Raw genomic sequence first — 26,584 nt, forward strand, 5'->3', positions numbered from 1 at the left:
TTTGATACCTGGTCTAAAAACTGATTCACTTGGGATTGTTGTACATTAACATCCACAAGCAAACAACTTTGCAGTGTTTCTTACTGTACTACTTCTCTCACTTACTGGTTAGAGCACAAACAGCGAAGTGGGAAGTGGATGGCCTTTGATTCACTGCTTGGTTTACAGTATTCTAGATTACAAAAGTTCAACAAATCTTTTATCAGAAATTATACCTGTAGAAATAATAGGATGTATTCAAAGAGTCCTTTGTGTGTTTTACTAAATTCATGTAAGTTTTGTCTGTGATGACAAAATCTTTCAGATCATGGACTTCCGCACACCACTGAAGTATACATTTTGGAACTGCATAAATAACTGAGACTTGCTGCTCTAAATTTGTGTATGACATTGTTCTGATGAACAGATAATTCCCTATGACTGTAGAAAGTGACCCAAAATAAACCATGTGTTTTATTCAGATCACAAACAAAAATTGTAAAAAGCATCTAAACTGGTCCTATTAAACTGCATCCCAAAAACTGACACCTACATTAATAGTCAAGGTAGCACAGAAGAGCAATACAAGTTTAATTCACCACAGTTCTTTTGGTCTCCCAAAAGAAAAAAGGTCTGTTGAAGGTATTACAAGATTTAGGCTTAAGGTTATGGCCAATACAGCTTTATCAGCTATAAGCCTAAACCTCATAGTATGAAGGAAGGATATTGCAAGGGGAAACTCCAGCAGGACAAAAGACAGGGCTTTGGGCTACCATACCCAAGCATGGAGCATTTCCAAACCAGGAACCTTGCTGCTCACTGATAGAACTGGGAATTCAAGCTGGAGTTGTAGAGGACATGGGCTAAACCCTAGAAGTATAAGCAAAATACTAATCTCTGTTGATCAGGCCAAGGCAAAAAGACCCAGTTATTTGCCCTAAGTCTGACCACTTCAAAGACAGCCAATCGACAATGGTACCTTATTTTAGCAAAACTTCATTCCATTTTCTATGCTATTATTCCATTCCATGTTTGAAAAGAGCTCTGAGTGCAGAGTACCTTATTTTAATTACTAGTTTCCCACTTTGAGTTATAAACTTCATGGTTCTAAGTTCCAAAGAACCTGATGAATTCTAAGACACAGTTCCTCTCTTCAAAAGATATTTACAGCTATAAGGCAAAATCTGACTAATTTCTGTGTTGCAAAAGAATATTTAACCATGAAAAAAGACCAAAAGCTACAAACACTATCAAGACAATCAGGTTCAAACTCTCATCTACAGTGGGCACATTTGGAAATTTTCCGATTCCATACTTAGCACTTGCCTCCCTTCTCTGCAGGGCTCCTCACAGTGGCTCTTTTTTCTGGATTCTGCACTGGCATCTCCGGAGCAGGGCTGTGTGTTCCCTGCTTCCCCACACAAACTCAAGAGTCAAGAACGAGACAAGGACAAAGGATAGTGACATCCCAAATGTGCCTGAAAATGTGGTTGTTGGTTTTTTGTGGGGGGTGGATCTTTTCCAGATAAAAACAGTCAAAAACACGGCTCCTGAAATAATGTGTTACTACAATGCAATCCTACTGAAAATTTTTGCATCAGTTTAACACAACAGGTTATCACTTAATGGTTTGCTTCTGTTCTGTTTCAGTTTTCTAATTGGTTCCAGGATAAAATTAAGAGCAACTACCCATTCCTTTTCTTGGAAATCTCTCTCACAGTTTGCCCTAGAAGAGCGCATTGCCACACCCACTTGTATTGTAAAAGATACACAAACTGCCTAATGCCTAGTTTTCATTTATACATAGGCTGTACTACACCAGTTTCCAAGTGGGAGTTCATGTGACTGACTGCTCCTTCCTAAGAAAACATTATTGTTTCCAGTGTTCCCTCTAAGCTGAGTTAGCGTGAGCTAGCGCACAGTTTTTTAGCCTCCTGCTCACGGATTTTTGTCTTCGCTCAGGAAAGATGGTCCCAGAGCACAATAATTTATGCAGTAGCTTACAACTTTAATGCCAGTAGCTCAAAATTGTAATGCCAGTAGCTCAGAAAGTAGAATTTTTGCTCACAAGTCTCTGCACCTTAGAGGGAACATTGACTGTCACACAGAAAACCAAAATAAATGGTTCTTGGCTAGAGAGTCCCCTGACAGGCTAACATTGAAAACCTAAGCTGATGGGCTTAGAAGGGTGTAATTCTACTTAGGACTTCACTGTAATATGCTCTGTGAATGAATTTTTTCATGGGAGCATTATGTCATGTGATCCTCTACCTTCAGTCTCAAGCGGTATAGCCCAGGTACAAGTTTGCCACTTGGTATGAAATAGGCCTTTATATCTGGGTAAGTCCATGAGAATTCGTTGCAGAACTCTGGCTACATGCTAAGCAACTGCTGTCTTGAATAACACATGTACTCCAAATACAATCTCAGCTATGTGCTTTTGAGTCAGGATATTGTCCTCCTACTCACTGATGAAGTTTATTGGACCCACAGGGTCTTAGGATAACGTGTATCAGTCTTTTTTTTGTTAAAAAGCACACACCCATAATAGGCAAAGACTCACTTGCCTACATTTATAAATGAAAAGCATTCAAGCCCTTCCTAACAATTGCAATTCCCCAAGTGGACATGCATTCCAAACATGATTAACTTAAAAGCTGGGAGAGGGGAGGCAATAAAAATATACAGATTCCACCTTCCAAAAAAGTAAGACAGAAATGATGTTCTTTTAATTTTTTTTTTATTACAGGAAGGCTGCCCGCACTTTTAAGTACAATGAGGGCATATATTTAGAAGCACAAATGAAACATCCTGAAAAGGCCACATTTTCCAACCACAGAGAATGACGGAATTACTAGGGCTCTCCACATGCCCAGCTATGTTGAAGAAATACAACCTCTTCTTACCAAATGTCTACCAAAATTGCCAAGACACAAACCAGGAGAAAGGGCAACCTATGCAGCTCAGGGTTCCTGAGCACCTACAAGAAGGCCACAATGCAATTACATAATTTGGTATTCTAATCGTCACACAAATCACCTTGATAGATTTAAGTTCACTCACTTGACTAAAAAATGCAGCTAAAGTCTGCTCCCTCTGAAGTTATGATAGTAGGTATAAAGGACATCTGCCCATGTGGGTTAGTTTTCTGGCATGTTTACAAACAACACAAGCAACAAGCTTCCCAAGGGGATAGGCACTGCTTCCATGATTTATAAACAAATTAGGAAATCAACCACATGGACAAAGTTCTAATGCGTAATGGCGGAAACTGAGGCAGCCGTTCCAACAAAGGTATAGAAAAAAGGAGATCTTAGATGCATACAGTTAACTTAGCATCAGTATATTTGCCAATTAGAATTAAAATGCATCTCTCTTTCCCCCACCATTTAGTTAGCAAGATACCCTTTTCTTTCATCTAGAAACCTGATACATGTACATGGGAAAATAATGTGTCTTATATATTAATAATTGCTAATTAATTGGTACATAATGATTGAAGGATTTAATGAAATGTAAGGAAGAAAGCTCTAGCATTCTTTTTTATCTACCTCATACGCATTTGGGGTTCAACTTTGGACACTCTCTGAAATATCTTTAATCCACTGAATTCGCAACAGCAAGGGAAAAGGTGCTAATTGTCTGGGTATGGCAATATTAGCCACAAGAAACAATTATAAAATGTCCTCACAAGTTAATTTAAGGGGGCAGAAGTTACCTAATGAGCACTGGTTTATACTAGGGATGCTTCAACACATGTGGCTTGGCTTGTATCTGGTTTGCCAATAATGATCAATCTATTAGTTCAACAGCTCATCAGTCTATTTGTTAGTTGCTGACAGGCTGCTTTGCTGTATTCCTTTCTACAACGCTGTATAGTACACTTCATTATTTTGCACATGCTTACTTTCACACAGTTTGATTTTAATTCTACTACCCCCCATCCTCGCTGTGTAACTGCTCCATGCAGCTGACAATTGTTTAAATAGACAGGTCACTCACAAATCATATCGCTTAGTCAGAAACAAATGCTGTGTTCCAATAAAATCCTACCCTTTGGTTTTCATCTATTCTAAGTAGACCTTAGCAACACTACTGACTGCCCTTCAGTTTGAATTGGTAGCTCTGTTGTGAATGCACAGTTTTGCAAAAACTCGATGCAAACCAATTTGGCATGCATTTGCAGCTGCTTGGAAAGCACTTAACAGATCAGATGATCAACTTGCATCTGATCAACACCTTCAAACGCAGTAAGTTTGCCAATCATATGCACCCATGGTGAAATTTGTAGCATTCCCAGTTTATACAGGTCACAGAACCTGAAAAAAACAGTTCCTGTGAAAAGTTAAATGTCACTCAGGGTACTGTTTAAAGGCTCTTAACTCACATGATTGCCCCTTCATGTGCATTGTATGGGTAACTGTGGTATATGGCCCAGAAGGAAGCTGGGTAACATAACAAGCCAATACATAATTTTATAACCCATTAAATGAAATACTGGGCCTTGGGGAACTGTGCTCCAACAAATGCTTTTTGCACGTTATATAAAATCACCTGAAGTCTCAGGCTGTACACTTGCCATATTATGAACTGTCACCTGTGATACCAGTGGCTTGTTTGGGAGTAGGCAGAGCAAAAAGTCAAGGGGGCCAAGTAGCATTTGTGATGTCTACAATAAACTTAAAACACATTTACGTTTCACTGCTATGAAGAGTGTTTTTGAAAGAATCACTGCCAGATGACATGATGGCATGTAAATGTTGGATACAATCCTTAAGCCTAACACTCTGCCACAGTCTCCCTGAAAACTACTCCAAAGCATATAAATCAATACAAATGGTGCAGGATCTACAAGACTTGACAGAGCTGTTTGACAGAGTTCTACTTCAGAGCTGTAGCTTTGCTGTTGGTTAATTTTGCCATCTCTAATTCCAGTTCCTTGGAATTAAGTTCCTTTTCATTCAGTGGCACTTAATTCCCCAGTTAGCAGAATCATAGTCCCAGTGAAGTAAATGGGACTTACTTGTCGATAACCAGGCACAGAGTTATGCTTATGATCCATGTATAAGCAATAGCACATGTTTTTTTGAACACAAGATGCTTTTTTAAAAAATGTTTTCAAAACATTCAAGAGGTGAGGGGATTCCATGCAGAAGAGCTCAAAAGAAACAAGCAGAATGCTTCTAGTGTGTTCACAGAAACTACTGGCACTCACTTCAGAACACAGCTGGAGTATGTAATGTGAAAATATCTGTGGCACATAAACTTTCCTTTTGAAGCCAATATAAACTAATGCTCCCTTTCCTTACCAGACTCCATCTTTATTATCAATCAGACTCTGTTTTAAATAAAGGCAGTTCGGGTGAGACTTAACATTTGTGTGTAAGACACACTTTGATCTGCACCCTGATGAGTGAACATTCTCCTTTGCTGCTAACCCAACTAATGAAGGGATAAAATTAGCTTTTATCCCTGGCACTCTTTACCAAAAAAAAAAAAATGCACTAATCAGCTGTCCTCACTAATCAGTCATCTGGGCTAACGACTTTTTGCCTCAAAACACTAACATTTCTGAATGCCATTGAAAAAAAGAGGGGGTGGCAAGTCTGAGGCACAAGACCCAGACTGGCCCCTTCTCATGGGTTGTAGTCTATCATCTGCTATGAGAGACTGAAAGGTTAAATGGCAGGCACATACTCTGACTAGCTGATAAATCTATAATCAAAAGGCTCAGACTTTGATACCTCAAGATGTGCTTCATTACCTCAAGATGTGCCTCATTACTACCCAACTAAATGATTTCTACCCCCCTCCCTTGGAAACTAGAAACAGATGAAAAAATTGCTTTAAAACTCCCTCTTTTGCCAATGAAGAAGCCTGTCTGCACATCTGTATTCAAGTGTCACTTAATTTCTCACCCTTTATTGGTATCTGATCAGGAATTTCAAAGTTTAAATCCATTTACGTTCTCCCTTTCTAGCTACTGTGGAGAAAACAAACAGATCCTTGCATTTCACCATCTTGTGGTGCTACTGTTAAAAGCAGTGCCATAAAGAATACTTTTTCCCCTATTTTGTTAACTTTTTCTAGCTTTGAATACTTTTTCTAGTTCATACTTCATATCATTTCTCTTTCTCTGCCACGCTACTCCACAATATGCTACTTAATCTCTAGCAAATCGAACCAGCAAGAGTTAGCATTCCATATTTGCAAAGATGATGGGAACTTCTGTGAGCTCCAAGGAAACAGGTGGGAGTTACACATTAGTGCAATGTGACAAAACTTCCATTCATTCTAATTGGTCTTGTTTATGAGAAGTTCCTGAGGATTTAACAGCATAACATAACAAGTCCCTCCCCTCTCTTCCCCACTCTTATTATCTTCAGTTTTTAAACAGAAAAATATTTTAACACAAGCATATTTTAAAACATTATAAACAAAATCCTTCTTGCAGCAATGCTAATTAAAAATGCAAGTGAAGGTGGTGGCTTCTAGATAATCCTAATCTTGCCTTCTATAATGTGTTACTCACGGTAATGAGGGTCCATGTAACCATTCCTGGGGTCCATGGCAAAGACTGTTCCGCGGTAAGGTACAGAAGGTTCAGGAAGGTGCGATATAGATCCATGGATCTCCTTCTTGATTAATGAGGCCCTTTCTTCACTAGATGTCGAAGGCTCTTCGCTGATTTTACTGAGGCCTTGTCCACCCTGTGGCTGCATTGTGATTGCGTTTCTTCTCTCTCTGTGATAGGTCTGTCCAGGACTTTCATCCTCTAGAGAGGGAAAAAGGAAAGGTTGGGGAGGGGGACAAGAGGAAGAGAAACTTTTAATTCGGCTGTAGCAAATAAAGTTTGTGTTTTCTTTGCCCTTTAGCATGTTGAACACTGCAATGCAAGTTTGCAACAACAGGCACGTGTGCGCTTCTGAAAAATGTCTCTGGATCTAAAAGGTGGGAGGGGGAGCTAACTGTTCGTAGGAGTGGCTGTTGTGCAGTAGATCATCATCTCCCCATTCACTGATGCATTTACCAGTGGGGCCATTAATCGTATAAGGAATGGATACAGGCTTGCTATTTTCTACCTTCTGGGACAAGGAGGCTTGGAAGTTTGTGCTGGTTGACCAGAAGGGAGAAAACAATTTGTCACAAATCGCAGAAGGTGAACTTTGCTGGCAGAAACTAAATCAATCCTAGCCACCCACTGATGCTTTGTTTTGGCCAGCACATGTTCCATTACACCCACAAAGATGCACTGCTAGAAGGAGAACAACTCCTCTCAACTAAATGGAGATTGCAACTATTAAAATTAAGAAAGCTCCTAGGACATGTGAAGGCTGTTATGCCTTGGGTGCTGTAAAGTGTAACAGTTAGAGCTAGCAGTTTAAAAGGCTACAGGTCTGCCTGTGAATGTGTGTGCATGTGTGTGTGCGTTCGTGCACACACACAGGCACAGAGTGAGAGAGTGTAAACAACATGACCTACCTAAGCTAAGAAATGCAGAGACCTATAATACATTTTAAACTGTTAGCTCTAACTAGTGTTATCTCTCCTCGCTCCAAACTCTGTCACTGGGGAAAGAAAGAAGAACAGTTGATCTGTCACTGGGGAAAGAAAGAACAGTAGATCAAGCTTTCAAAGTTCCTATACTTCACCAGGAAAATATAATTTCAACATTAGTGTAGAACTGGTTTATTTCACGTAAGGAGAAAAAATATCTAAATAGTATTAGTACAATATTTTAAAAGTTTTGATGATTAAAATGTTGGGTTGGATTCTGCAGATCCTGTAAAGCTTTCCATCAGAGAAAAGCACCTCTGCTAGCAGAATAGATCTGCAAAATCCAGGCTGCTGATTCTAGTTAGTTTTGTTAAGTGCGTTTTTCTTAAAGATGCATGTATACGATTCATCCGCACACATTCAGAAATATATAAGGATTAGAGCATCATCACTTGTTTTATACCCAGTGAAACTTAAAAAATACAGAAACAGAAGAAAAATTGCTGTTGCTGTGTTTACACGTGATTTTTCAAAACTTTATTTACTTCTACAATAAAGTTTTGAGAAATCACTTGTTTTCTGGGGGCAACACACAAAGTTTTATCACCAACCCCATGTCAACAACTCCAATGAATCACTTCTTTTTATATATTTATGGATAAGCCGAATATGCCCCCTGAACTCTGGAGTCTCTCAGCTAGCAATTCTCTCAACTGCCTTGCTTGAGCATAAACTGTTTACTGTGTTTGCCACTATGGCAATTCAACTTCTGTATTCCCAGCATCAGTATAATGGTTTTCAGGCACAGGAAGAGAACAGCTCCTCAGCATAGTACCAGTTAGGAATTAGTATATGGGAATGGAGTCAGGCATATAGTTAAATAGAGTACTGTGCATAAATAAGCAACATTTTCCCACTCATTACAAGCAAGCTGCCTTTCAGGGTGCAATCCCATTCCTCCCCCTCCCCTTTTGACTTTCAAAGAAGCTCTTAAGGAAACATGAGGTGCATGTACATGGTGACTGTTTGCAAGTGGATCTTGCCATTCTTCCACAGTACAAATCCAGTTGCAAAGTGTGATATTTAGTGTGTGTGAACACACCCATGGTTAATACCAGGGGCCAGTCATCAGCCCTGCATTTCAGTATGACTTGCCCTCATCTACTCAAGCAACTGCTGCAAAGCTATGTTGAAAGTTATACAGCTGTTGTTTTTTCAATGTCTGTTATTATCCGTGTATTGCACCCCAACATTCTGATTCTTCTCTACAGGCTAGCCCACATATTTTATTGTTGCATGTACACCTTACTTGCTTTAAGAGTATGCTGGGAATGTAAAGCATGAATAATAATGAACACACATTTGTAATTTAAACATACTTATCATATAAGTATATTCAGTCACAAGCTATGATTAGCTGTAGCTCCAGTACATGTAGCTACAGTACTCTGTGACATGCCCAAGGTTTCCTCTATGTAATGTGCAAAATAGTTTTAATTTCCTATTTATTTTATATGAATGGGATAAGATTGATCTGACCGGATATGAAATAATGCAGCTCCAAGCATGTGAAGCTGTGTTTTTTATAAGGCATGAAAACAAAAAATGAAAGCCCAAGAATATTTTAGGATCAGATGTTCAGGACAGAAAAAATTATATCTAAAAAAACTTTAGAGGTGGGGCGGATGGGGTAACTTTTTGAACTATCCCATAATTGCAATAAAGTCAAAGCTTCAATTTTAACATGTCATTCTATATCTGCTAGAACACAGATTGGAGACTGATTTTTGTGATCTAATTCAGCCTTCCTTGCAGTATTATTTTTCTAAAACCCATCAGATGTACTTCAGGTTCTTACAATGACGGGGAAATGTAAGATGAAAAAGATTTGGGATATGCCCTTGGAACAGTTCAGTGTTACCGGAAATGCCTGCAAATTTTAAGAAAATATAATTGTAAATTACATTCCATCAGTGTTTAAGAATGCTGAAAGACAACAGGCCTCATTTCTCCTTCCACATACCTCTCAGAACCAGAAACATTGTACAATATTTTGAGAAGATATTTTTTAGAAAAAAGCATTTTTCCCCTTCAGATGCTTAGTCAATTTTCTATGAAACGGTTCCATCTATTTTACAAATAAATTAGTTATGAATTGATACCTAAAAATTCTTAGAAACTAAGCATTTAGCACTTTCCAACTAGAGCACTGTAACTATGTTCCGTTGAAGCCTACTGCAAACTTTGGAAAGAAAGATGCAGTTTTTAAAAGAGAAATCTATATTATGTTCAGAATGCTTCCAGACACTTTAATGAGACAAGTTTAGACTGGAACACTAAATTAAGATAAAGGAGCAGAGTGTTTAATTTACAAGTGTTAAAAATATGTGTATTTTTAGATATCAGTTTAGAAATGTAATTTACTTTGTACTGATTGTACCATACCTGTAACAGTTACTTAGAAGTCAAGTCCAACAATGGGACTTGTTTACAAATTAATTTGCTTAATGCTGGGGTATAAATTTGTTATCAAATAAATTTGCTGCTCCAAAGTACCAAAGCAACACGTTAATCAAAGAGTTCATCATCTTCCCCTCCTCCCCCATCCCTCAAATATACAGAATGATGTGAGTTAAACTCCACTGACTTAAGTGAAAGGTTTTGAAAGATGTGCCTTGTTTGAAAAACTTGCAAACAGAACTATACTATGTTGAGAATAAAACAATACTAGGTTTTAACAAACGTATGTACACAAGGTAAGGAAGAGAACACTCTAAGAACAACGTGTATATTTTTCCCAGCATGAAAATTATGCCATTTATTGGTGATACACAAACAGCTGCCAGTCAAGAAGACAACTAGCCCTGCCCTTTTGTGTGCAATGGCATTTCTGTAATAATGAGAAATTCCAACGGACAAACCGTTTGCGAAGAGTTTGCTGCATGCCCAGCACTACAGACTTGCTTTTCAAAGGGGGCAGATGAAAAACTTGACAGTACACGCACTCCAGAATACAAATAGCCAAGTGGTTGAAATCACTCTTTACACGCTGAAAGGGGGAAGGGGGGAAAAACTTTTCTTGCAATAATTCCACCGGCTCTTATAAGCGCAGTAAAGCCACTTCAGCAAGCCAAAAGGTTGAAAGCTGTCTAATCTTGTTCTGTTTCAGATGAATTGTTCAATAAAATTTAAGAGTCAGTGCAGACAAGCTGTGCCAGGCCAAATTATTGACAGAAACAGACAGTCCGCCATGGCAACAAGTGGGGGTCCAGAGCAAAAATGTAAGCAAACAAGCCACTTCTCTGGCAGCATCTGCCAATCGAGTCTTGTAGCCAAAAACACAAAACAAACTGTTACTGCTTGCTTATGTTTTAAGATATTGCCTTCTCTACTGTCAATGGAGGAAAATGTCTATTTTGCTGTATAAAAAAGCTTGCAACAGGTCAAATTCCACCTGGAAATCAAAGGACCAGAAGTGTTTCAACTATGCTTGTTTTATATTAGTTAATCACATAAAATTCCATTATTCCACAAATTTCTTCAGCTTTACAGCACAGACAGAACATTTATACCCTCTGTCATTCCAGACATAAACTCTCTCCTGTTTTCCTTTTCCTGTTTGAAGGACTCAAGCGAAGTCAAGAGGCAATTAAAAGGACCATCTCTCCCATAGAGAGAGTCCCTGAGAGTCAGGTTTCCCCCCTAGACTGGCAGGCTGGGTGGAGAACAGAGTATCTTTGAGTATGTGCAGAGTATTCCCCCCCCCCCATGTCAGCCCCGGAACACAGAGAAAGACTTCCACATCAGACAGTGTAGCTTCTAGGCATTTCTGAGTTTCGCAAAACTTAAGCCATTGTCTGCAGGCTATTTTGTCAAAAAAGAAAAAGAAACACACAGAAATTACCAAACCAATTCTGTGTTCTCCCAAGGAACATATGAAATGAATTATACATGAAAATTATACAGAACCATAGTTAAAGGCCACAGTTGTCACAACATTTTACAAAGCAGAGATGCTCATCTGCAGAACTCTTTGCCTATCCAAAGACCTATTTAGAACTTGTAATTCACTGAACTCAGAACAGGGATGCATACAGTCACCAAGCTAATCTGCTACACTGTGCCTCTCAGGAGGAAAAAAAAGGAAAGCACTGCCGCACTCATTTATTTATCTATCTATTTATTTATTTATTTATTCATATGTATATCCCGCCCTCCCCTAATGGGCTCAGGACGAGATATAAATATGACAAGAAATGTCCCCATTTCAAAGTAGGGAAAACTTTTTCCACTTACAAATATCACTGATAAAAAAGTTCTTAATGGGATGTTTTGGTTCAGGGGACAGGGAATGCCCCAAATACCACTAGAAAGTTCAAGTTATACGGAAAGCATGCTCTGAACATTACATGACATAATTATATCTCCATTAATATTACTGTCTTGCAGACAATTAATGAGGGTATCTTATCTGAGTTTGTTTGTTTGTTTTTTAAAGCCATACATACAAGGTACTTACAACTCAATCCAAAAGACCTTGGCTTGCTCTCTGGAACCCTCTTGCCTTGACTGAAATTCACTAGCTACTGCTTATGAGGACATTCCTCCCCTCTTTCCCTCTCTCTGTCTCATTCCCCCTCCTTTCCTCTCTCTCTCTCTCTCTCTCTCTTACTCTGCCTCCCTCCTTCTCTCTCAGAGGCAGCGCTTCTCCCATTAGAGGAATTAAAATTGGTTGGTGCCATGCTAAATTTAACAAGCTCATTAGTATTCTTCCTGTGCGCTTGGTAGTGAACTCTCCCTATTCAAGCCGCTCTCTCAAGCTGAGGGGTCAGGCCGGCTAATCATTAAATCAAACTAATGTCACCCTATCACAATCGGCCTTAAGAGAAGGAGGGTTTATTATTTCAGTTTATGCTAAATAAACGGTTTTACAAACGGTCTTCGAGCAAGGTCAACAGCATCTTCAATTACAAGGCAAACTTAACAAGAGTTGCTATAAACCAAAGTGCTCCATATTGACTTGAGTGCGAGCTCTGCTCCACAGATTGCCACCGGCAGGCTTGTACAGGAATGCATATTGTAAATTTCTTCTCCTTAAAAAAAAAAAGAAGTGAAAGGGTAATCTTTTCTTTTGCCAGAATTGGTGACTTGCGTAGAGACTGCTCATTCACCTCTCCCCATCCAGCTAGCTGCTCAGCTCAATTCACCCCACACAAAGGCTGAAGACCAGACCTCAATGGACCGAGTGAAACATGTTCAAAACTAGGCTCTCTATTGTGACTGAATTTCTTAACATCTTTTCAAAAAGCGTAGAATGCCTTGAGGCTAAAGGAAGAAACAGGCTAATGGTGAATTGGGAATACTGAGCAAATTTCAGAGCCCTTTCCTCCTAGCTTTTGAGGTTGAAAGCAAGCTCTATCCTTTCAAGTTTCAAAGTCCTTTTTCCTCCCGCAGTGTCACAGAAGGATTTGAAAAGAAGGTAATCGTGCTCACAGTCTCCCTGATCAGAGCTTACGTCCTATTTCTGGTATTTCGGAATACTTCTCGCAATAATGGTGCATATAGCTCAATCCCTTAACCGGCCTGCACTCGGCAATTGCTCATTAAATGAACAATTGCTGGTATAAAATGCCTTTTATGTTCAAGGTCTGGATATAAGATAAGCATTCTAGTACTCTAAATTTGGTTTACTAAGGAAACGCGCCATCATTAAATTACCAAACTGAAGGCAGAATAGCAGTCTCTCCCAGCAAAGTAGCACTTAATGGCTGATGGGCACCCACCCCAAAGGAATTTAATGTTAAGATGCTTAATAGAATAGATAACTAATAACTAATAAAGAAGAAATTTACTACATGCAAGAAAAGGTTGGAGACCAAGGACATCACTATTTGAATGATGTAAGGAAGCCATGGCCAGATGGCACTGGAATCTCTGGTTTTTCATTAACTCCAGTCACTAATTTTTGGCCACATCAAGGGTCCATTTAAAACCCTTCAACAACTTCTCTCCCCTTGGAAACAAAACACCCCCCTCAAACTCTGCAGTGATTAGCGCCCCCCCCCCCCAGTCTTCTACACACCAACTTGGAAATAAATTCTGTTGAAATCAGTGAGCTTATTTTCCAAGCAAACACGTAGAGGATCCGGCCATAAAGTTTAATATACTATAATGAAAAATTAAGTTTCTAACCAGTGTCTTTGTTCCAGCCATATGAAGAAATTTTTCTTGATGTAAGCCCTCACAAAACACAGATTCCCAGGCCGTCATGAGCATATAAATCAAAATTATCACAGTGGGCTGGATAGCAAGCATTGAACTTTCTTTATGTGTGATGCTTAAGCATTGTGCAAACATTTTGCACTTTACTGCTAGTCTATACTATCGGACCTAACAACAATAAAAATGTATAGACATATATTTGTCTTTATAATGGATTTTCAACTTATCAGTAATTTCTCATACTTTTTTTTTGTACTCTTTGGATTGCCCAAACACAATGCCTTCCCTATCTTTTATTTTTCCACCTAGGTAATGTGGGGGTGGGGGGAACTTAGTTTGCTTTTCTTTCCCAGGCCCTTTTTTAAATGATTGAGGCTACAAATGAAGAAGAAAAGGGGAGAAATTATATACTAAGAAAAGACTGGGAGACATTCAGGCAATGGCCCCCTTTCCTTATACTCACTGTCACACAGAGAATTAGGAGTGTTGGGTAGTCCCCTGCATTTCAAGGATTAAGCTGTGAGTACAGGAGTTCACAATCACAAACCCATAGAAGTGAATGAGGATGTGGCCATTCATAGTAGTAGCTTCAAACAGAACTTAACAGCATGTAGAAGAAAGGTCCTCATTTTGAAACAAATGTGTTACTAGGCAATATGTTCTTCAACATTTTATAGTGGTCTTGGTGATGAACACATTACAGTTGTTTGTGTTCATTCTTTTGTTTTACAAACTTACAAGGGGACAGAAAAACTTCCCTACATTTGGAACTCCCTTTCAGATCACATTCACAATGCCTCCTCAATTTCTATCTTCACATCTCTTTTTTTTAAGCCTATCTTTTCCCATTTGGCTTTACATATAAGCTTCTTTCCTTCCAAGTTTATCCAGCACTTTAGGAGCTTTTACTGCAATTATTAATGTGTTTTTAACTTCTCTTTTTCCTCCTGTATTCACCTTCCTCTGGTGAAAGCTAGATTTGTCCAGCTTCTTCTTGGCAAGACCTACTTCAGATGTAATGTTTGTATAACACCAGGCACACTACTGGGTCATTAGAAATAAATAAATCATAATACTTATGATTTTCATGGGGAAGTTATACAGGTGTATATGCATATTTCTCAAGTGTGCTTCATGATGAGGAACATACCATACATTTCACTAAGACATCTACATGTGGACCAGAATCGATCACACTCACTCCTGGTCAAACCTGCCTCTGTTAGTTCAAATGGCACATGTGTGCTTATGTTCCAGTCTGCATACTTCAGAGACATTATAACAAATTCACTGAGGTAGAGGGAAGAGCCGGTCTAATCCCACTGCCCCTCCTATGTTCAACCTACACAGCTGGTCTTGCATGTGAGTAGGCCTTTAATTACCTACTTCCTTGACTTTACAAAGTCCTACTTTCTCATATTTCACAGTCTCACCTTGCTACCACATGGAGGACATTGGCAAGTTGTTTTCTAGGTCAAATATAACATAGCTCCCAGTTCAAAACACTTTCAAATTTTGTTGCATATATCCAGACTCAAGACCAGAGACCATAGCTTTGTACATAAATACGTAAGGTTATCCTGAGAGCCATCTGCTCAAAGAGGGCCAAATAACACAGTGATCCCAGGCAGCATAATGAGGACTTGTTTAAGGTAGGGGTGTCAAATATGCGGTCCATGGGCCAAATCAGGCCCCTGAGCAACTGGCAGTCATCTGCTTCCTTCTCTCTATCTCTTGCTTTCTTCTGTGTAACAGTTTGCTTTGCAAGGCTTGCTCAATCACCCAGAACAAAACCTCCATTGTCTCCATTGGCTGAGGCTCCTCCCTACAGGAGGAAGGGAAGGGAGGCAGAGCTTGCTTTGCTAGGCTGTCTGAATCGCATTGCAGAACTACTGAGTCAAGTCTCTCTTCCTTCTATTGGCTGAGGCTCTTCCACCCATCCAGTCCCCTGGGGAAGGAAGGAAAGAGCCAGAGCTTCCTTTGCCCTGTTCCCTGGATCCCATGGCAGAAATACAAAGACTAAAGAGTGCTAACGTTTTAAGCATGTTTTAAGTCTTTTTTAAAAATAGATTTGTGTTTGTCTATTGTCCTTTATAAAGTTTATCTCTGCTACCTAATCTTAAATAGGTACACACATGGCCTGGACCAACATGGCCCAACCTGACATGGCCTGGCCCAACAAGGTCTCATTTATGTAAGATCCGTCCCTCATAACAAATCAGTTATGGCTTAAGCCCCTGGTTTAAGTATCAAACTGCAATACAGATTGCCTGCACAAGCCCCTTTGCAATCAAGAGGAGTTCCACTAATATCCATCCCAAACCAGTGCTGGGATTTTCAGACCTACAGCCCAAAAATCTCCTAGGTTGGCTTTGGGTATGCCAAGGCATATACAGCCTCTTGAGGTTTATAAGACTGAAGAACTTCCCATCATGCTCAATCACACAGAACAAAAGCTAATGGAAAAGCTAACTCATTTGGTAGTATACCTTACCAATCAGATATATTTCTTCACATTGCAATAGGATCAGAGTATATAGATTACAGACACATCCTGCAATAAACCCTTTTTCAATGAGATTGTTTTCATAAAATGTTCAAGGATAAGCTCCACATTGTAATAGTGAAAAGTTCCATCTGCTTTATAGAAAGGTAACATCTGTTCTCCACCCTCCTACAGGTGTACAAAGACTGCACTTCAGTTTAGCATGGAGCTATAAAATCCTCCTCATCCATCCCTTCTTTTCTGCCACTTACAAAAGGATTAAAAGGACAGACAGAGGCAAAAGCAACTAGATCTGTCCCTATCCCACCCAGTTCAGCTGGGCAACAGAAAGAGATGCCCCTTCCATATGGAGAAGTTGCCCAACTGAAGTCTGAGCCATTATTCAGCACTACGCTAAGAACAGATATACCTGTCAATGAATTACAGTCCTCTAGTTGAGTCTTATTGGTCTCAAATGGCAGCAGAGGAAAAGGCAAACCAAATTCTGAAGATTCTTAACAACTCTGAGTTTTATACTCTTCTTAAACTTGTCTTTCACCAGCAGATTAGGACTTCTGTTTCATCCAGTACACCACAAATATTGGTTATAGGGCCTCCTTCTAGTCTTGATTAGCTAAGTTTCATCATTTTAACTGCATTTTCAATTGTTTAAATGTTTCTTATGTTTGCTACCTTGTGGGCTCTAACTGGGTGTAATTGTTTTAAATAAATAAAATATGATGTATGATATAACTTTTAGTACTTTATTTGAAGACTGGGGGAGGGGGGAGAGAGAGAGAATGCATGCGATTGGCCCTCAAGGTTTTGTATTTTCAAAATATATTAAAATCATGAAATAAGAATTAGAAAGAAAGGAAGACGAAGAAGGAAGAATCATCAGGCTTGAATAATAGATAGATAGATCGATCACACTACTCATCCCAATCTGCCTATTATGCATATGACTTCTTTGAAAACTTTCAAGAGTTTGACCACAAGCGTTTTGGAAAACTGGATTTCCCTCTCAACAAGGTGGGTTTCTTAAGTAGGATTTAAGTGAGGTTCAGAATTCCATCATAATGGGAAGTTTTCAAGCAAGCACCATGCAAGAGAGGAAAACGGAAGGGAGCATACAAGCATGGTAACAAGGCTGAAGTTTGTCTGCAGCTTGTTGACATATCTGAATGAAGCCACACTAAACTTCTCTCTGAAGCCATGAGGACTGGAAAGTGAGATTCTTAAAATGTCAAATTCCATGACAGATAATGAACCTGTTCATCGAACGTGGCTTTCAAATAATATCCAGAGGCCTGTTTCTTGGCCAATATGGGAAATCCTTGAATTGACCAAATAAGCAGTTCTCTCTGAATGCTATCCTGTTTCCCCAAAAAAGTACAACCCCCAAGTTAAAGTTGGAGCAACTGGTGAAGATGTTCATTTTAGAGAAAAATACATTTTGCAGCTACCGTCTCAAAACAATTTTAAAGGTTATTTTCTACAAAGCAATAAAAAGCTATAATTCTGACTAAGAATCCAAACATGTTACAAAGCCCCTTTCATATGGACAGTTGTAATTTTTGCTATTATTGAGTGGGCAAATAAAGTCACATCAAAGATGCTACAATAAACTCCCAAGAGAGTTAAAAACAATATTTCCCATCCATCCATTGTGTTTATGCCTGTCTGTGGGTAACAGCTCATTTTCACATTTAGAAAATGCAAGGCAGATTTCTCTGGTAGGTCCCATTGCAATCATATCCACAAAAATATCATTGATGTCAGCTTTCAAAGTACCCAAGATGGTACACAACCTGGTATGATAAAAACAAATATATAAACATAAGCATACAAGAGCTCTTTGTTATATTTCTACAGACTCATTTATTTTCTCTTCTAAAAGTCATGGCCTCAAGTGAGCTTTTTAAATAGTAATGTTACCTGTGGATAATATCCACACCAATAACTTCAATGGACAATGCAAAGAAACAATAACAGGAAGATGGAAATCTGAATCACTGATGACATGGGAGTGGGGGGAGAGAACCAAACAAAGACAAAAAACTATCCCTCTCTAGATGAATGTGGACAAGTCACCATTTCTTAGCCAACTCTACTTCTCTGTGAAGCTAAAATGTCATTCTGAGAGCAGAATGTGTTCCTATATCTATTATCACAAGAGTTTGATTGGGCTTCTTGCCAGAGAGAATTCGTGGAAGGCATGCTTACCCTTTCCATCAGTTATGCCCTGGTCAAACCTATCCCCCACAGTTATGTTTCCAAGTTGAACTTTCAGTTTTGAAGCCTGGGTACAGATAAAATATTTTCATTGGCCTGTGCTCACATTCAAAAGGAGAAATGGCAGGTGAAAAGAATGAAAACTGTCTTTGGTTGCCACTCATCTCCCCTCTGAAGGGCTAGGCACAGAAAACAGGACTTGTTAGTCAGATCTTAACTGGCAGGCTAGACAATTTGGGAGGAGGTATCCTTTCAGGTCCCCTGACCCCAAGCCATTCATAGCTTTAAAGTTAAAAATCAGTATTTTGAACTCTGTCCAGAACATACAAATGGGCAGTGAGCACAAAACTTTCAGCACTTGTGGTAATACGATCCCTGTACCCCTGTGCTGATCACAAGCTGGCTGCAGCATCTTGGGTGAGCTGAAGTTTCTGGACTGTTTTCAAAGGTAGCCCCATGTGAAGCATAGTACAGTAATCTAACCTGGTTGTAATCAGAGCATGGATCACTGTGGCCAGATCACATTTTCTGATGAATGGGCATGGCTGAAACATTTAAAGCACCAAAACCTGAGCTAAGAGAGCTTGGGGGGGACACAAGTGGAGAGACAGATATCTATCATCTGTTCATAAAAACTGTTTTCTGTTACAGTTACAAACTGGAAGTAAAATGGTTAGTAATGGAATAATTTCTAGCAAGTGTGGGATCCACTTTCTTGGGAGTTTTTCAAACTACTGCTGCCAGCATCTCTGACTGGTGCCCTTGTCATTCAAAGAGAAACACAAGCCAGCTGCTTTATTTTAAACCTGAAAAATTTCTATACCTCTGGAAATTTATATCCCTTAAAATGCATGGGGAATAAAGCGTTCTAGTTTTTTCTACATAATCATCTTCATTTTTCCGCACAGATGCAAACCACCTGGAGTTTTCAGCAGTTCACTACTGACACCTCTAACCAGTAACCATTGTGAAGTTTGGAAAACACTTTCAAGATTCAATTGGGTAAAAATGGAAATTTTTAGGATAAAAAAATCAGGTATAGACATCCACCCCTCTGAATTACAGACAATTACAGTGCCACGAATTAGTTGACACAGCTCTGTGTGTGTCATGGGTGCTGGGGACCCTGTAGAGGAAGTTGAGCCTGCAGCAGAAACTGTGCCCCTGCCACCTGCACCAGTGCCCCTGCCTCCTGCTGGAGAAGATCCCAGCCCCCCTGCCTCGCCCTCTCGGGTGGCGCGTGTGCGTGACCGCCTCCGTCAGGACCTCAGGGATCGGAGGAGGGCGGCACGCTCACAAGCAAGACGCTCCCTGAGCCCTGAGTTTTGAGAGGATTCTGGCCCTTCTAAGAGCAAGGATGCTTGAGTTGCAACAGGATCCTGGCTGCCTCTCTGAGCCAGCAATTAGCCCAAATGGGCAACAGCCAGCAGAGGGCTATATAGCTGTAGGCTTTGGGAGGAGGCTTTGTGGAAGCAACTAGTCATCTACCTGACGTCCTAGCATCCACTTCGGCTTTTGACTTTGGACCTCCTGACCTTGGCTTGACTTCTGGACCCCCTGACTACAGCTTCTGAACCTCTGACCTACGATACCTGGACAACGATTTGGCTTTGGCACCTTGGACACTCTTGCTCACCGGTTACAGACCTTGGACTGCCCCTGGACTTCGCCTGGCCTGGCCCCAGCTCGTGACAGATTGCTTCCACCCACACAAACACCCATTCCACAGGATGGATGCTGAAGCAAGTGGAACCGCAGGACTACTGGCTGCCCTCCAAGCCCAGGTACAGCAGCTGACACAGGCAGTAGTGCACTTGCAGCAACAGCCTGCAGCCAGTGCTCCAGCCAAGTGCCCAGTTCCCCCACCTGACAGATTTGGGGGTGCTGTGGAAGAATTTCCTGCGTTCCTGGCACAGTGTCAGCTGTACTTTGAACTAAGAGCACGGGACTTCCCCAATGACAAGACGAAGGTGTGTTTTATCATAGGTCTGTTAAAGGGGCAGGCGGCCAAGTGGGCCACACCCCTACTGGTTGGGTCCTCTCCCCTACTGACTGATTACCAGGGGTTTGAGGCCCACCTGTCTGCTGCCTTCTCCAACCCAGTCCAAGCAGCCACAGCCAACCGGAAAATCAGGGCCCTGAAACAAGGCCAGTCCTCGGTGGCTCAGTATGCCACCGAATTCAAGCTCCTGGCCCAAGACTTGGCGTGGAATGAGGCTGCTCAGATGGACCAGTTTACCGAGGGGTTGGCAGAGGAAGTCCTGGACGAACTGGCCAGGGTGGAGCGGCCCCCCACGCTCCAGGAACTTATCACCCTCTGCCTCCGCATCGACGGCCGCCTGGAAAGTCGCCGCCAAGCCAAGACCCGAGGGCGCCAGCTCCCTGCGCCATGCCACTTGGCTCCTCTCCCATCCCCAGCTAGTACCAGAGACGAGGGTGAGCCTATGCAGCTTGGAGCTGCTCGACCCCGCCTGACTCCAGAAGAAAAGGCCAGACGCCGCACGCAGAACCTGTGCCTCTACTGCGGCACGGCAGGCCACTATGCCTCTGGCTGCCCTGCTAAACATCGAATACCCAGACCTACATTGCCACCGCCGCCAAAAGGCCAGCCCCAGGCGTAAGTGGACCCTCCAGCCTGGGGCGACTAGCTGGGTCCTCCGAACAACAGGCTGATACCCCGGGCCCGTTCCTGCTACCAGTCAAACTCCATCTGCCCAATGGACGCTGGCTGTTCGTGTATGCCATGCTGGACTCGGGAGCGGCCCACTGTTTCGTAGATGCCGCCTTTGTAAAGCAGCACCAGATCCCAGTGCAGCCAAAAGAGATTCCGACGCTGGTGGAGGCTATTGACGGGCGCCTCCTCCGTTCTGGCCCCGTCACCCAGGAGACCTGTCCCATCACCTTCCACGTCCAGCAGCACCAAGAACAGCTGCAGTTTGATGTCGCCCGCATGCCTCGCTTCCCGCTGATTCTAGGCCTTTCCTGGCTGAAGCTGCACAACCCCATCGTGGACTGGGCTCAGCAAGAACTACGCTTCCGAGACCCATGCCCCCATCTGACTCCTCCCACCACTCTAGCAGCCGGCATCCCGAGTGGTGGTCCTCAGCTCCCTCAGAAGTATGCAGATTTCGCCGATGTCTTTGAAGAGACAGGAGCAGATCAGCTTCCCCCTCACCGACCCTATGACTGTGCCATTGATTTGGTACCTGGGGCACCACTCCCGGTGGGGCGTCTGTACCCAATGTCGGAGCCTGAGTTGGCAGCTTTGCGAGACTACCTGGACAAGAACCTGAAGCGTGGATTCATCCGACCCTCAACTTCTCCCCTGTCTGCTCCAGTCCTCTTCGTGAAGAAGAAAAGCGGGGAGCTCCGGCTGTGCAATGACTACCGGGCCCTGAACAAGATCACCATCCGCGACCGGTACCCTCTACCACTGATCCCTGAACTCTTGGATCGTTTAAAGGGGGCCCAAATCTACACCAAGCTGGACCTCCGCGGAGCGTACAATTTGGTGCGCATACGGCCCGGAGACGAATGGAAGACCGCGTTTGGGACCCGATACGGGCAGTACGAGCACCTGGTGATGCCCTTCGGATTGACCAACGCCCCCGCTGTCTTCCAGAGGTTCATGAATGATGTATTCCGGGACCTGCTCGACCGCTTCGCGATCATATACCTGGATGACATTCTAATTTACTCCCGCAATCCTGCCCAGCATGCCGAGCACGTCCGCCAGGTCCTACAGCGCCTACGAGCCCATGGCCTCTACGCCAAGCTGGAGAAGTGCGACTTTGACCTGCGCTCCGTCGAGTTCCTTGGTCACATTGTGTCACCACAGGGAATCCTCATGGACCCGAAAAAGGTGGAAGCGGTCCTGACCTGGCAGGCCCCTCAGAATCGCAAAGACCTGCAGCGGTTCCTTGGTTTTGCCAACTACTATCGGCAATTCATCCCAGCCTATGCATCTCTGACAACACCCCTGACTCAACTACTCCGCCCCAAAGAACCTTTCCACTGGTCCCCAGAGGCCGATAACGCTTTCTCCACCCTGAAGACCCGCTTCGCCACCGGGCCACTCCTGAGATACCCCGACCCCCAGCTTCCCTTTACGGTGGAAGCTGATGCCTCCAACGTGGCCCTGGGAGCAGTGCTGTCCCAGCGCGAGGAGCCGTCCCAGCCACTCCAGCCCTGCGCCTATTACTCACGCCAGCTCACTGCGGCAGAGAGGAACTACACCATCTGGGAGAGGGAGTTGCTCGCGATCAAGGTGGCTTTTGAGGTTTGGAGACATTACCTTGAAGGGGCTCGCCACCCTGTCCAAGTGCTCACCGACCACCGGAACTTGGAGCATCTCCAGACCACCCGCCGTCTCAACCAGCGCCAGATCCGGTGGTCCCTATTCTTCTCCCGCTTTGACTTCAAGATCACCTACATCCCCCATACCCAGAACCGGAAAGCCGATGCGCTCTCGCGGAAACCGGAATACGCTCCTGCTTCGACTGAGACCGTGCCTGCTGCTCCCATCCTGCCACCCTCAGTGTTTGCAGCCACCTCCACTTCACCAGCACTCGTGGAGGACATTCGTGCTAGCCAGGCCAATGATCCCTGGGTCCAGCAACACCTCCAGGCACTCCAAGATGGCTCAACAGGCGAGTTCACGACTCGAGGCGGCCTCTTGCTACACCACGAACGCCTCTATGTGCCGCCCGGGCCCTTGCGGGCAGAAGTACTACGCATGACGCACGACGCGTTACCCGCTGGGCACTTTGGACAACATAAGACCACCCACTTGCTGACACGGGAATTCTGGTGGCCACGAGTTCGCTCCGATGTTGCCCGTTATGTCAGCTCCTGTGACGTCTGCCGACGGGCCAAAGACGTCCCAGCCAAACCCTCGGGGTTGTTACAGCCCTTGCCCACACCCTCAGGACCCTGGGATACCATCTCGATGGACTTCATCACGGAACTTCCACGATCCAAGGGTCAGACGTGCATCTTGGTGGTCGTCGACCTATTTACCAAGATGGCCCACTTCATCCCGTGCCCAAAACTTCCCACAGCTCAGGAGACAGCCCAGCTCTACCTGCAACACATCTTTCGTCTGCACGGACTCCCAGCCCACCTGATCTCAGACCGGGGCCCCCAGTTCTCCTCTCGGTTCTGGCAAGCCCTCCATTCCAGCCTGGGGACTCGAGTGCACCTGTCCTCAGCTTACCACCCACAGACAGATGGTCAGACAGAGCGCACCAATGCCACGCTAGAGCAATATCTCCGCTGTTACACCTGCTACCAGCAGGATGACTGGACCACTCTGTTGCCTCTAGCGGAATTTGCATACAACAACGCGGTCCATTCCTCCACCCAAATGACCCCGTTTGCTGCAACCTACGGGTACCACCCTCGGTTCTTCCCGGCGATCCTGCCACCCACGAATGTCCCCGCCGTTGAGGCCTACCTGCAAGAACTCCGCGCCAGCCAAGACTTGCTCCGAGAGCAGCTACAGCGGGCCAAGGAAGCCTATAAACTAGCTGCAGACCGGAAGAGGCAGGAAGGCCCCCCAATCCAGCCGGGGGATCAGGTGTGGCTCTCAACTCGCTACCTGCGCCGGCCTGGTCGGTCTCACAAGCTGGATGCGCGGTTCATTGGACCCTACCCTGTCTTAGAACAAATAAACCCCGTCGCCTTCAGGCTCCAGTTGCCACCCCACCTCCGCATTCACCCTGTGTTCCATCGCTCCCTCCTTGTTCCAGCTGCACGCCCTGACCCAGCTCGGCCTCCTTCTCCACCGCCACCACCACCAGTGTTGGTGGATGATGAAGAAGAATACGAGGTGCGCCAGATCCTGGACTCCCGGTACCATCGTGGAGGCCTCCAGTACCTTGTGGACTGGGAGGGATACGGCCCAGAAGACCGGTCTTGGGAGCCCGTGGACAATCTTCATGCCCCAGACTTGGTGCAACGGTTCCACAACGACCACCCCGACCTCCCAAGCCCCTCGACGGAGGGGGGCCCTGGGGGGGGGGATAGTGTCATGGGTGCTGGGGACCCTGTAGAGGAAGTTGAGCCTGCAGCAGAAACTGTGCCCCTGCCACCTGCACCAGTGCCCCTGCCTCCTGCTGGAGAAGATCCCAGCCCCCCTGCCTCGCCCTCTCGGGTGGCGCGTGTGCGTGACCGCCTCCGTCAGGACCTCAGGGATCGGAGGAGGGCGGCACGCTCACAAGCAAGACGCTCCCTGAGCCCTGAGTTTTGAGAGGATTCTGGCCCTTCTAAGAGCAAGGATGCTTGAGTTGCAACAGGATCCTGGCTGCCTCTCTGAGCCAGCAATTAGCCCAAATGGGCAACAGCCAGCAGAGGGCTATATAGCTGTAGGCTTTGGGAGGAGGCTTTGTGGAAGCAACTAGTCATCTACCTGACGTCCTAGCATCCACTTCGGCTTTTGACTTTGGACCTCCTGACCTTGGCTTGACTTCTGGACCCCCTGACTACAGCTTCTGAACCTCTGACCTACGATACCTGGACAACGATTTGGCTTTGGCACCTTGGACACTCTTGCTCACCGGTTACAGACCTTGGACTGCCCCTGGACTTCGCCTGGCCTGGCCCCAGCTCGTGACAGTGTGGAAGATATGTTACACGCATCACATATGTCCTAGAGAATTCTAGACCAGACAACAAATCCAAGCCTTTTCACTCTTCTTTAGTTAATCATGCTATGAAATTGGGGCTCCATATTTCTGTGCTTGTGGAGATTAACGGGTATTCGATTCCAATCTAGCCCAGCAAATACAGGCAACTGTTTCAGCCTTTCTACACAACAGTTGCTCATAACCATCAACCTCAACCAATGGACCACAGGATCCTCCTCCACCACAATGGACATACTATAAAAGGAGCCAACATTGGTTCCTGTCAGAAAAAGAACTCTAGCTTTTCAGGTAATAAGCATCCAACATGTCTCTTTGGCCTTGTTTTTAATCATTCTCATTTTTAAAATAATTTCAGTTGTTCTGTCAATTTTTCAGAGCATTATGAGTCACAAAAAATATATGCAGTGCACATCTGGGGATGAATGGGCTGACATACACAGCTTGTAATTAGGGATAAAACATGTAATCTCCTAGGAAAAACTTTTTGAAGAAGTTGAATTATAGCTTTAACTTTCAGTCTGAGCCCATTTCCTGTGGGGACATCAAGCCAGAATCTTAATGTTTGGTTCAATGTACGCAGCACTCATACAATTCGGCAATAAAGCTTTCTGAATCCAGGAAAGGAAGGGAAAGTTATGGTTTCATTTCCTGAAATGAATAAAGAAGGTTTACAATAAAAGAAATTTAAATTGGATTATTCACCACCAGGCTGAAGATGGGCAATAAAAGAATAGAAAAGGGAGCTCTATGGAGCTTAGAGTTGCCAATCCCCAGGTGGGTGCACCAAAAGTGGAAGAACACTAGGAGGTTACAAACCAAGAAAAAAATGTGTTCTTAAAGTAATTACAAACAATTCTTAGAAGAATTCACAAGATATTCACTATATTCACAATATGAATTTACTTAGACACTTAAAATTCTAATGGAGAGCATTAAAGCATTAAATATTCAAATAAGGTTAACATTGTCACAACAGCCACCTCAACAAGGAATAAACCAATGCTAGGATTAAGAGTCAATCACGTGAGAGTCCAAAAAGAACGTACTACTTAAGAGTAGTGATGTTGACATGCAGACCTTTCCACAGAGGAACAAAAATGATGTCCAGAAAATTTTTTCAAAATAATTCAAACATGGATTCAGACGTTCAGGAGAAGTACAATTGATAACATGTATCCTAGGTAGAATTTACATGTTTCGATCCAACTTCCTCTGATCAATATACTTCAATAATCTGGAACCAATGCTCAGAAGAAATATACAAGCAGTTAGTCAATTTCTCCAAATGGCATTAGCGAAGAACCCCTGCAGCACTTGGCACAGAGCTGGGCTGTGGCAACAATGACAATGAGTAAAGGCTCACTATCACTTTCTTTGATGTCGAGGTCTAAACTGAGCAGACCCTATCAGCATTTCAAACACCACTTGGATCAGCTTGCTCCACAGTTGTCTGAATGACCCAATCCACCACTGACAAAGTGAGCATTCTATAGATGAGCAGTAGCCCTGTGTGGATGAC

The 26,584-nt window shown here is 43.3% G+C and overlaps 1 protein-coding gene across 6 annotated transcripts in view; it reads right to left on the reverse strand.

Annotated features, from left to right (window-relative positions):
- The window catches only part of GLI3 (GLI family zinc finger 3), a 580,106-nt gene that overhangs the window by 220,647 nt on the left and 332,875 nt on the right, over positions 1–26,584 (reverse strand). For 5 of the 6 annotated variants that reach the window (XM_060247667.1, XM_060247672.1, XM_060247670.1 and 2 more), the window contains one exon: positions 6,512–6,754. In XM_060247667.1, the coding sequence (XP_060103650.1) occupies positions 6,512–6,754 (243 nt within the window). Of the gene's footprint in view, positions 1–6,511; positions 6,755–11,995; positions 12,096–26,584 lie in introns of those variants that run through there. The other variant, XM_060247673.1, reaches the window with a different exon arrangement.

Source organism: Heteronotia binoei, chromosome 10 (assembly GCF_032191835.1).
Source record: "Heteronotia binoei isolate CCM8104 ecotype False Entrance Well chromosome 10, APGP_CSIRO_Hbin_v1, whole genome shotgun sequence".
In the NCBI taxonomy this organism is placed as follows: domain Eukaryota; kingdom Metazoa; phylum Chordata; class Lepidosauria; order Squamata; family Gekkonidae; genus Heteronotia; species Heteronotia binoei.